General features: G+C 37.7%; 2 protein-coding genes across 10 annotated transcripts in view; one reads left to right on the top strand and one right to left on the bottom strand.

Annotated features, from left to right (window-relative positions):
- Positions 1-10,344, bottom strand: part of GPATCH2 (G-patch domain containing 2) — a 202,254-nt gene extending 191,910 nt beyond the window's left edge. For all 6 annotated transcript variants that reach the window (XM_054520354.2, XM_024252597.3, XM_054520362.2 and 3 more), the window contains exon 1: positions 9,467-10,344. In XM_054520354.2, coding sequence (XP_054376329.1) covers positions 9,467-9,522 — 56 coding nt within the window. In that variant the 5' untranslated portion in view covers positions 9,523-10,344. The remainder of the gene's footprint in view (positions 1-9,466) is intronic.
- Positions 9,865-13,176, top strand: part of SPATA17 (spermatogenesis associated 17) — a 231,316-nt gene continuing 228,004 nt past the window's right edge. For 2 of the 4 annotated variants that reach the window (XR_008509902.1, XM_054520376.1), the window contains exon 1: positions 9,876-9,998. Coding sequence is in view for 3 of the 4 variants with exons in the window: in XM_054520376.1 (XP_054376351.1) it covers positions 9,931-9,998 (68 nt within the window). In the remaining variant the exon portion in view is untranslated. Of the gene's footprint in view, positions 9,999-13,176 lie in introns of all 4 variants that reach the window. The other 2 variants (XM_054520381.1, XM_002809449.4) reach the window with 2 other exon arrangements.

Genomic DNA, 13,176 nt, shown 5'->3' with positions numbered 1-13,176 from the left:
TTGAAATACTCTCAACAGTCATACAGAGCTTCTAGAGCCTACAGCAGGCGTAGGCACATTTTATGTAACTGGCCTGCTAGTAAATATTCTAGGCTTTGCAGGCCATTGGGTCTCCCAAAACTACTCAACTTGCCACTGTAATGCAAAAATAGCCACAAGCAATGCATAAATAAATGGGTATGGCTGTGTTCTAATAAAGTTTTATTTATAGAATCAGTTTATAGCTGGTTATACTTTGCTGACCCATGGTCTATATAGTCTCTACAGTCATGTATAGTCTCCAACAATAATTTCAGGCTTTTGCAAGTTCCTTATAACAGCTTTCAACTTTTGTTTTTTCACTTTAATAACCTAAAAACAACACACACGGTGATTCAACTGGATTTACCATTTATAATGTGATGCATACAAACAGCTTCTAACATTTGCGCATTTACTATTTGCCAGGCTCATTTCTAAGTGTTTTACATGTATTATTTCATTTCATTCTCACACAATAATCTTTTGAGGTGGGAGATGAAATACACAAAGGCCGAAAGATCTCTGTCACAATGTGATGCATCTAAGTAGTGGAGACAGGATTCAAACTCCAGCAATCAGGTTCCAGAGCTCCAGTGTTGACCAAACTACAGCCAAGATCAGCTACACAATCCCAGTAGCCAGTTTGTATTTTTGTTTATGATTAATCTAGCACCAGGTAGCATTACTGTAATCCTCAAGACAGATTTAATATACATCTATGTAAAACCCAAATGACTCATAGGTAGCTATTATATGGTTTCGAGTAGAAAAAAAGAGGTGAAAGACCTGAATCAACACAAGGGACAGGGTGGTATAGCTGGTGAAAGTAAACTGAGCTCAAAGAACCAACCCTGTACTGGTTAGTAAAATGTACACTGTGAGCAACTAAGTAACATGGCATTGCGGTTTGGTTAATGTGAATTTGTATTTTCTAGATTTATTTCCATGGGCATTCTGAATGTATTTAATATAAACAAAAAATCTAATGCATACAGCTTTTTTAAAAATGTGGTGATTCAAATATCTATTTTAAATAAACTCTGTTAGGGCCACTGAGATTTGATTTTTCCTTTCTAAGGGTACTATATACAACTCAGGGTTTTTTTGTTTGTTTGAGACAGAGTCTCACTCTGTTACCCAGGCTGAAGTGCAGTGGCATGATCTCGGCTCACTGCAACTTCTGCCTCCCGGGTTCAAGTGATTCTCCTGCCTTAACCTCCCGAGTAGCTGGGATTACAGGCGCATGCCACCATGCCTGGCTAATTTTTGTATTTTTTAGTAGAGACAGGGTTTCACTGTGTTGGCCAGGCTGATCTCAAACTCCTGACTTCAAGTGATCCACCCACCACGCTTCTCAGTGCTGGAATTATAGACATGAGCCACCATGCCCAGCCCCACAAATCAGGATTTAGAACATTGAATTTGATTAAAAGAACTATGTATCACATAGGAATTAACATTAAGCCAAACAAAACAGAGGCTACAACTTTGACTACATTGATAAGCCAAATGAATCCTTTTTCTATTATCTATATGTTATCAAATGCCCTTTCCCTTAAAACAATGAATATTTTGTTCTTTTCCTGTGACATTATTTCATTAAAAGAAATATAGTCTGAAAGACCTATTATCTCTGAATATAATATTGTACCTTAAGAAACATTCACTTGAAAAAAATACACTTTAGCATGTATTAAAATCAATATCCTCTCTCTCTGTTATCTAGTTCTGGAGTAACTTACTCTTGGAAGACAGAGTTTTCTTATCAATGGGTGAATGGCCAGTTCAAAATAATAAAACATGAAATTAACTCGATGTATGAATATAATATCTAAAGTCAGTTTAGTTTGGATATTACAATTTAGTGCTTTACTGCAGCACAGAAAATTTATAGTACTAACATTAGAAAAAGGTTAACACATCTGATTCAATCCATTGAAATCTGATACTCTTCAATTAATTTTGTTTAAAAAGTATTGCTGTAACTGATATAGTTTAATAAAATATAACTGCTAATATTACTAAGAATGAAATTTCTTAGTAATAGAAATTTCATTCTTAGTAATATTAGCAGTTATATATGCAAAATTTCCCTAGAATCTCATGAAAACTGTGTCAGCCTTATTTGACTTTATGTTGCCTCTCTCAAGAGAAAATAAAACATATTTTTAGGCTGGGGGTGGTGGCTCACGCCTGTAATCCCAGCACTTTGGGAGGCTGAGGCAGGCAGATCACCTGAGGTCAGGAGTTTGAGACCAGCCTGGCCAACATGGTGAAACCCCATCCCTACTAAGAATACAAAAAATTAGGCCGGCATGGTGGGCGCCTGTAATCCTATCGACTCGGGAGGCTGAGGCAGGAGAATTGCTTGAACCCAGGAGGCGGAGGTTGCAGTGAGCTGAGATCGCATCATTGCACTCCAGCCTGGGCGAAAAGAGAAAAACTCCATCTCAAAAAACAAAAGAAAAAACAAACAAACAAAAAACATATTTTAAAAAACACTGTAATTAGAAAAATCCAATTTATTCCATGATGTCACTCAAATATGAATCAACTACATATTACTTTTAAAAGCTTTTTTGAAAAAATCCTATAAAAACACAGAAAAAATACAGACTTAACAAGTCCTACTCAGAGTTCAAATTATCTTTTTCCCCTTTAGTTTCTAATAACTACACTCTTCTTCAAGGCAATACCAACCAAAACCCATGCTAATGAGTCAGTAATATTATAGTCAGTTAACGTCAAGCTGCTTCATAACATCCCTCAGTTAAAACTGGCATCGGCAGGGCAGTGTCTCACGCCTGTAATCCCAGCACTTTGAGAGGCTGAGGTGGCAGGATCACTTGAGACCAGGAGTTCAAGACCAGCCTGGCCAACAAGCTGAAACCCCGTCTCTACTAAATATACAAAAATTAGCCATGCAGGGTGGCAGATGCCTGTAATCTCAGCTACTCAGGAGGCTGAGGCAGGAGAATCACTTGAACCAGGAGGCAAAGGCTGTAGTGAGCCAAGATCATGCCACTGTACTCCAGCCTGGGTGGCAGAGAGACTCGTCTCCTACTGGCCCATCAAAAACAAGATGATCCTAAGAGACCATCACATGACCAATAGCTCTTTTATTTCCTTTGCCTTGGCAGTTTACACTGATGCATCAGAAGACCAATGTATTAAAACACTTTATCCTAGAGATAGTTTCTTAAATAAGAATTTCCTCTTAAAGGGGAAACCTGGAAATATAGCATTTTTCTATACAAATCTGTACTTACTGAACAACCAGTTTTAAAGTTTGAATTATACTAAATTCAGTGAATGTACCACTTAACTAATTTGAGATTTTTATATTCATAATTGTAAGAGCCATTTTTCTTCATTTAGAACTCATTTGGAAATGAAATTTTCTGGGAACAGTTAATATCGGGTAATGTCTAAGATAACAATAGTTCATCAATAGTTTTATTAAGATAGTCCAAATGAACAGAATACCCCAAAACAAAATTATGGCCCCAACAGCTATATAAAGTTGGATTTTATTAAAGGAAATGACTTGGGCAGATGAGTACTTTGTTTTTTCGGGTGGTACTGCATTATGCTGAGCAATATAAAATGTATGATCAATCCAAGATTTGATATGCAGGCTTTATTTAAAAATGTTAGGCCAAGGTCAAGTTTTTTTGTTTCGCTTCCTCTACCAAATACCCAGTAAATGAGTGAACTATTATCCTTGGGTTCCTTATCTGCAGGCTCTAATAAATTCAGCAAAAAGCCTTCCTAAAAGTGGATGTTTAAGAATAAGACCAATTAATGTAGAAAACATAAAGTTTAGTGTTTTTCTTTCAAATATTTCTGGTTCAAGGAAGAAGAATCAGGAAGATGCTTTAGTCCTAATTTATTGCTTAATCTACCCTAAGAACTGGGAGTTGATTGATGGCCCATGAGCTCTTAAATGTCAGTTAGCCATATATTAATACAAGTGGGAATAGCAAGAGTGAAGAAAGCCCCAAGAACAAATTCCCCAAGAAATAACTATTTTTACAAATTTTTACAATGACTATTACTTTTTGAAGCCTCTGTTACCAATAATTGCTATTCCTAATAGTGAAAAATACAGTATATATAGAAAAGTTAGTCAGGGAATAATTTCCTTGCCTAGATGCTGATAAAAACTGTGTAATAAGAGGATATGCACGTGTGTCTACTAAATAAACCCAAGTTCATATTAAAAACAAAAACTGGCCGGAAGCAGTGATCATGCCTGTAATCCCAGCATTCTGGGAGGCCAAAGTGGGTGGATCACCTGAGGTCACGCATTCAAGACCAGCCTGGCCAACATGGCGAAACTCCATCTCTACTGAAAAATACAAAAATTAGCTGGGCGTGGTGGTGCACACCTGTAATCCCAGCTACCCGGTAGGCTGAGGCAGGAGAATTGCTCCAACCCAGGAGGCAGAGGTTGCAGTGAGTCAAGTTCATGCCACTGCACTCCAGTTTGGATGACAGAGAGAGAGTCCGTCTCAAAAAAAAACCTTCCAGATAGAACTCAAGGCTAATTGATTATAGCTATTAGGTATCTAGTTAAGGAAGAGGAAAGTAAATATTGTTTATCACCTAGTACTGGGTAAAACTCTCATCTTTACTTCTCTAAAACATGGATTATCAGTTCTACAAAGTTAAGTAATTTTGGGAATGCAGTGCTAAAAGTAAGTTACCTGGTGTTAAGTACATCTGCTTAATTGGCTTACAAAAATGTAAGGGAATAAATAATCATTAATGTATTAGTTTCTGTATGAATAAAAATTCAGTGTGTACAAAAACACTGTACTAACACACAGTACATAGTCAAGGACTATGCTGCTGAAGGTTATAAACTACTCACAAACTTAACACACAGTCTTCGATTTATACGCCTCCATTATCATATTAGCTTTTATTTAAGATAGAAAAGGTTGGTTGGTCCTAAAAGGATGCAGCAAACAGCTGAACCAAGCAGATTAAAAGTAATGCATAATAGTGTAGACTATGAAAATGAGTGACTAAACATGCAAATGGTGAGACTTCAAGATGCCACATCAAGGCTAAATGACTAATAACTTTATGACTAATTTAACACCATATGATCCATAAGAATTATCTTAAGATTTCTGCTGCTTATGGGAATTTATATATTTCCCTCCTCAATGGGAATATTATTCATCAAGTAAGTCCTTATCTCAACCTAGAAATCTATTAAGAAACTATGTCTTCAATTTTCTCCTTTTATATATATGTGAGGGAGTGGGCAGGCATTATCTTAGGAAAATTATCAATAACCCTAACACTAAATGTTGACACTTAAGCTAGTTTAGAAATTCCTTGACTTACCTATTTAAATTATTAATCAAAAGTAAATTTTTTCTCTCTTTGAAAAAAGTAGGGTGGGATAGGGAAGAATTATCTTATTCTGAAACACGTAAATGATTAATTACAACTTTATATTAATATTAGGCAATAAATAGGAAACGCCATTCTCTAGGGAAAAAAAAAAAGGCTGGGAGAAAACTACAGAGAACATGAGCTTAGAAATCAAGGCTATGAATTTGGTAGCTAATTCCAGTTATATTCATTAGCTATAGGACTTTGGACAAATTACTTATCTTCTGATTCTGTTTATTCATCATAAAAATCTGCATAATTTCTACCTTGAAAAGATGTTTCTGAGGATGAGTGGGTACTTAATGTTCAAGATAAGTTATTTCATGTTTCAACGACCTCTACCCACAAATAAGAGAAACCGGTCACCAAAAGATCCCAAATGATCCTGCTTTTAAGGTATAACCATACTGAGAATCTTGAGGGTATTATAGTTAAAGGCCTTCAATCTTTCTGAGGTCATGAGGCATTCTGAATGTTGGGAAAAGGAAGGATAGCAGACATATATAAATTGCTGCATACAATTTCAGTAAGTTCGTGGACTCCTTGAAGACTCTATGGAGCTAAAAAAAAATTTTAAATCCCAAATTAAAAAAAATTAATGCTGTGTACCTGACCTATTTCCACCTTAAAAATATACATATGTAAAGTTAAAAAGATTAAATAATCCTTCCCAGTTAAAAGTGGAAAGAAAGCAAAAGCTCCACTAACTTGTATTCAATCACAGGTGCTCCTGGCAGCTTCTACTTTGTCACCTTTGTCACCATAGGAACTTTCAGGAAGCTTTCTTTCCTCTTTACCATGGTTTGCTCAAAATCAAACCGTGAATGGCTTTAAGAAAAAAAAAGTCTAACCCTAGTTTCCAAATTAGTGATTTAATAAGGCAAGCTCATTTATTATTTAAATCTGAAGACCACGCTTCTGATTTTTTTGCTACTTCATTTAATGACTTCATGAGTCATTCAAACTTTTCCTTACATTCTAATTGCTTTCAAAATGTAAACTATTAAAAAGCTGCCTATAGGAAATAAAGTCAGTTTAAAACAAAACAAAAAATTTAGAATCTAATAAGTAATTCATTCTAGCTCTTGTCAATATGCATATATTCAAATGCATTAGGCAAACAGTAGGTAGAAAATGAGTCTTATTTAATGTTTATATTAATATACAGTAACTGTTCAGTAAAAATTTACTGAACATATAACCTGAATTCCTATAACAGGAATGAGAATGAAGACAACTGAATATTAATTAGAAATAGCATACTGCTTGACACATAACAGATTTTAAAAAATAATCTGCCAGATGAGCAAACCAATGAATGACTAAATGACTGAACAAATAACAAAAGAAAAACATAATGACTAAAACTTTTAGACAATCCATATTCCAAATTTTCTGCTACATTAACAAGCCAGACACTCTAGGCTTTTAGCTAAGTAAATGTGAAGTTAAGGAAAAATTATCAAAGACAATGTAAAGGCTTCCAGCTTGACATAAATATGGATGCTAAGAAGCTATACCAAATTTAATGAATTACTTGAACAAAATCATACTGTTTATTGCTTTAATTCTTAATTGTTGAAACAAAAACCTGACTCAAACCTTCCAGTATGCAACTAAGTTCAAGACTAACAAACTCCAAAAAACAAGTAATTCAAAAAAATGCACACCTTTTACTATGCAGTTTCCTGGATTTCAATAAAATCAAAATACCAAATAGGAATGAAAATGCAGAAACAAAAGTCCAGAGCCAATACAGTTTATTTTAATGGCTTTTTTTTAAGCAAAGCCACATAATAAAGTTAAAAAAAAAAAAGAATACCATAGTTGAATAAATAAATAATCTACATTTACCCATTTGGTGCCTAAAAATTGAAACAGCAACCTCCACACTGGAGAAGTTGAAAAAGTCAAGATGAGAGCTAAATAAGTCAGAAAATCCAGACTGGTTAACAAATTTGGGCATCTAACTGCTAGGTTACGTATTCCTTGAGATATTATATCTCATTCAGACACATAGGCAACATAAAAAAGTGGTTAAGAATTTTGGGGGGGTATACTGGAATCATCCTGCAAATATGATACTTAGGCCAGTTACTTAAACCATCTTTGCTTCTGTGTCACCTTATCTAAAATGCAAAGAATGATACACCTACCTCAATAGATTTACATGAGATGACACATATTTGTAAAACCTGGCACCTAGTTAACTGCTTAGTAGCAGTATTCACAGTGGGACTGGAATTTATTACTGGGATCAAACATACATGTTACATAGTAAATATCTGTTCAATTAATGAAAAAGAAAATTCCATTAAGAAATCTGGAATGACTGGATAGTCATACAGATAGACTAGAAAATAAAGATCCAGTTTTCTGGAACATGTTCATTCTGACAAAACAGGAATGACTTTGAATTTCATTCAAAAATACTAAGTGCTACCACTTTGTTATACTCTGGTGCCATAAGAAACGGTGAGTTGTATGACAAGACAGCCTTTAAAGAGAATTGAAGGAGGTTTCTCTCAGTACCTAACCATGATTTGAAAGGTAGAAGAAGTTGAGAGAATCAATCACATTCTGATGCAGTCACCTACCCTACAAATCAATAGCACCCTAGGAAGAGCAGACCAATCTAAATCGGACATTTTGTCTCCCTGACTTAACCAATATAATGAATGGTGAAACATTAAGACAGGTATCCTTGAGAGGGAACTGTGGGGTGATGGACAAGTCCATTATCTTGTTTTGTGTGGTGTTTACATAAGTATATACAATTGCCAAAACTAATAAAATTAAGCATGTAAGAATTGTGCATTTCATTCTATGCTAGTTATACCATTAAAAACTGGTTCATTTGAAAAGCGCTCCCTACTTTCCTCACTGGAAAATGTAATAATTTACAAATAGTATAATCAAATCTATATTCACTATAAAATTAACTACAGGATGATCAGATCCAACTAAAAATATTTTGGATAAGGTATTCTTTTAACTTTTCAGTGATAGGTGATGTAAAAGTCATTCTTTGAGATCACAGACTACTAGAATTCCTCATGTTCTAATTTTTGCAGAATCTAGGAATGAACACGCACCATTTAGCCACATTTCTTTCACCTGTTGGTCAAAACTTTATGTTTGAGGATTTTCAATGGGAAATTGCTTGTTTGTGTCACTGGTTGTCTTGTGTTATGTTTGGAGGAAAAGAGCTTGGGAGAAAAATAGGACAGATATTACAGGGTGTTCAACTAGAAATCCCAAAACCAGGATTCTAGCTCCAGGATTAAAATGTACAGGGCAACTTTGGACACGGCACTTGAATTTTCTGTGCTTGTGATATTCTGCTATCACAAGGCTGTCATAGGATAAAGTGTATTAATTTGTGGAAATACTTTGAAAAGTCAAAGCAATATATTATTCTAACGTGGCATTGGTGACATGATACCATAGACATAGTCAAGCCCCAAACTTAATCCTGACAGTTATAGGTTCTTGGAAAGCCCCCATACGTATCTCACTTTAACTTGAATAGAATGTTCAAGAGGGTGGAAACAGGTAGGTTACCCTCTCTCTTTAAAAAAGGGGGTGAGAAGGTGATGTGTTTTCCACGATTGAACTTCCAGAACTCTAGATTTCTGGAATTTATCTTCCAAAAGACTTGGTATAACCATCTGGTAAATATTGAAAGAGGAGTGGGGAATAAGGCCCGGATTAAGATAAATTCTTCCTGTCCCTAGTGTTGTCAACAATCAATGAGGAGATGAATTGCTCCTGGAGTACAGGAAGCTTGACTTCTAAAATATTGTTAAACAAGCAATCAGCAAACATTTACTGTATTCTTTCACAAATCTTTGGCACACACCCAAGAGCTCCCTCAAACTGCGTGCATCCCAGGAATGAGTGAGAGCAAGGCCTAAATGTCCTCAGATCATCCATCACAGCTCCCTCCCGCCTCCATTCCAGGTCCAGCGGAGCGGCCTCGGGCAATCACACCCTTCCCTGACCTCCCCCTCCCCAGGGCCGCCAGCCTCACCAGCTGTTCCCGGCTGCTGGAGCTCCGATCGGTTGGCGCCCGGCGGCCCCGAACATTAACGACACCCAGGAGCCTGGCCTCGAGGCTCAGGCCCGTGAACAGACTCCAACTACTACAGCACCGGCGACTTCCAAAGAGCAGTTCAGCATTTTGAGATGAGCTTCCGGAAGCCGACAGGAGGCGGAAACCGGATGCCCGGAGCAACCATTAGTTCTCCGCGTTTACTGCTGTCCCCTTCCTATAATCCCCTCTTCCTACTCTCAATAGAGACAGAGAAAAATAAATTAAACATTTAGTGCTACACATAAATTTCTTAATTCTCTTTTTAGTGCTCTTAAAGTCAAAGCAGCATGGGAGAAAAGAGGAGTGAACAAAAAGTCGGACCCCGGGAGTGAGCTATGGTTTAGCCCAGTTACCATGGAGACCGGTAGTAACACCAGTTGTAAACCCAGGGCCAAGAGACTATGGCCACGTTAGCCCGGCTGCAAGCTAGGTCGTCGACTGTAGGAAATCAGTACTACTTTAGGAACAGGTAAGTCAGGAAGAGAAGGATCGCGTAAAGGGCAGGCTGACTTTATACCAGTTGTTCCTCAGCGGGAGTTTCCAATTAACGATTTCCCTAATCCATTAAGTAGTACCCAATTCTTCCCTTAATAGGCTGCAAACATAATTGGGAGTTTCTGTTACCATACAACGAAATTCTAGAGAGGGGCCGTAGATATTCAGTGTGAGATGATTTAAGGAAACTCCCAGCATAGATAAAATTGTAAAGTGCTTTTTTTCTTCGACCTCACCACTCTGCAATTTGATGAAACCTATGTTTTCCGGGTTCAAGTTTCAATACCCTGACGGAGTCACCCTGACTCACTAGCCCAGTGATCTCAGATTGTTTCCCATCTACCTAGGGATTTGAGCCTCCGTTATTTTACAAACATCACTGAACTCAATTGTTCTGTGACTCATTTGCCTTTTTAAAATGAACGTATCGGCCGGGCGTGGTGGCTCACTCCTGTAATCCCAGCAATTTGGGAGGCCGAGGCGGGCGAATCACCTGAGGTCAGGAGTTCTAGACCAACCAGGCCAACAAGGTAAAACCCCGTCTCAACTAAAAATACAAAAAGTAGCCGGGCATGGTGGCACATGCCTGTCATCCCAGCTACTTGGGAGGCTGAGGCAGGAGAATCGCTTGAACCTGGGAGGCAGAGGTTGCAGTGACCCGGCATTGTACCACTGCACTCCAGCCTGGGTGACAAATTAAGACCCTGTCTCAAAAAATAAATAAATAAATATAAGTAAAATAAAATAAAATGAAAGTGTCTAAACCATTCTGACACGGTAACTAGTACCAATATATTAATTAATAGATAACGGGTAAGAAAACCACTAGCAGTCTTCTTCATCTCCCTACACCCAAACTTCTTGCCCAGGAAGAGTTTCATTTTAAGGAAGCATTGCCCCAGGAGTTTTTGTAACTTAAGAGAAACTACAAAAAAGTGAATTAGACTATTATGGAATACAGTGACATGACAGACCAATGGAAAATATGTCAATGAGATAGGGTCTTGCTGAGCTGTTTTTATTCTAACGTTTATCTAACCTACCACATCATTATTTCACAACGTACCTCTCTTACAGCACTGATCACAATTCAATTTTACATTCTTTTATGAGATAATATCTATCTCCCCTCTTAAACTAGTAGCAGAGACAGTGTCTCTTATTTTGCTCACCAGTATTTTTGTCTCCAACGTCTATGATAGCTCCATACAAACAATAGTAACACAATAATTGTTGAAGACTCACATTAATGAATTTTTCAATAAATCACTAGCCCTGGTTTAAGTAAACATATAATAGCTAAACATAGAAATTATCTATTTATTTAGAGTATGTGGCAGGTGCTGTATTTATGACATATATAAATGAAATAAGCCCCATCCATCATGATGTTCACATCCTTGTATGGAATATAGGCTTTTAAAAAATAATTACAATACTAGCTGGGCTCAGTGGCTCATGCCTGTAATCCCAGCACTTTGGGAGGCTGAGGCGGATGGATCACTTGAGGGTGGAAGTTCGAGACCAGCCTGGCTAACATGGCAAAACCCTGTCTCTACTAAAATTACAAAAATGAGCTAGGCATGGTGGTGCACGCCTGTAGTCCCAGCTACTCTGGAAGCTGAGGCAAGAGGATCAGTTGAACCCGGGAGGCAGAGGTTGTAGTGAGCCGAGATTGCAATACTGCACTCCAGCCTGGGTGACAGAGCAAGACTCTGTCTCAAATAAATAAATAAATAAATAAATAAATAATAACAACAACAATAGAGTAACATGGACAGAAAGGGAAACAACCAGTATTTTTTGAGAACTGATTATATATGAGGGATTGCACCAGGAACAACTACATATGATATTTCATTTGGTTATCACAATGTTATAAGTTAATGTAGGAATTATCTATTTATTAGATAATCTATATTTTTAGAGCTATAGAACAGTGTTCTAGAAAAGCCTGATGAAGTGCCAAACAAACAATTAATTGGCCAGGCACAGTGGCTCAGGCCTGTAATCCCAGCACATTGGGAGGCCAAGGCAGGTGGATGGCTTGAGGTCAATTATGAATTATCAGAGCCAACTAATCTAACTCTAAAACCTCTGCTGTTCACTATCACTAAACAAAATTTTCTTCCCATTAAGCTGATTTAATTAAATTGCAACAAGCACCAAGATCCAGAGGTCCAAATGGCTTGAGTGTACTGTCCCAAATCCATTAACATGTAGGGAACAGAGTTGTGGGAAACAATTTAAAGTCTCCTTGGCTTTTTTCAATGTCTTCTGTTTTGGTAACAAGGTAGGGACAAAAAGGCTTCTTCCTAATGGCTAGCATCAGAATAACGCTGAAGTTTAAAGATGACTTTGTTGAGAAAATACATTCCTAAGTGGTTAGGTTAGTATCTGAGTCCTGCAAGGCCTGGAAGTCCAGTGTGGAAACAAGAAGCTCCTCTGCCTAACAAAGAGGAAGGATCTGGAACTCCAAGAAGTGAGCAGCAAATACAGGAGGAGATTTTGAGCTACAAAGAATAGGACGAGTGTGGGTTGCCCGACTGACTTAATACTCTGGAAAGTTGCTCCCACAGGGAATGTTTGGTGTGTGTTTATATTTTGCCCTGCCCATCAAAGAGGCTGAATATTTTGTCCTGGACATAAGGTGAACAAAAGATAGTAGGCAGTTGTTGTAACTGCCCAGTGGGTTCACCTTGCCTGTTGCCTAGACAGAGCCAATTTATCAAGACAGGAATTGCAATAGAGAAAGAATAATTCACACAGAGCCGGTTGTGTGGGAGACCAGAGTTTTATTGTTACTGAAATCTGTCTCCCTGAGCATTAGGGGATCGGAGTTTTTAAGGATGATTTGGTGGGTTAGTGTGAGGCCAGTGAGTCAGGAGGGCTGATTGGTTGGGTCAGAGATGAAATCATAGAGGGTGGAACCTGTCTTCTTGCACTGAGTCAATTCCGGGGTGGGGGCCACAAGGTCAGAGCCAGTTTATCAATGAGCCAGTTTATCAATCTGGGTGGCGCCAGCTGATCCATCAAGTGCAGCATCTGCAAAATATCTCTAGCACTGATCTTAGGTTTTACAATACTGATATTATCCCGAGGAGCCATTTAGGGAGGGTCAGAATCTTGTAGCCTCCAGCTGTGTGACTCCC

The sequence above is a fragment of the Pongo abelii genome, chromosome 1 (assembly GCF_028885655.2).
Source record: "Pongo abelii isolate AG06213 chromosome 1, NHGRI_mPonAbe1-v2.0_pri, whole genome shotgun sequence".
NCBI lineage: Eukaryota > Metazoa > Chordata > Mammalia > Primates > Hominidae > Pongo > Pongo abelii.
This window is presented reverse-complemented; position numbering and strand designations above follow the sequence as displayed.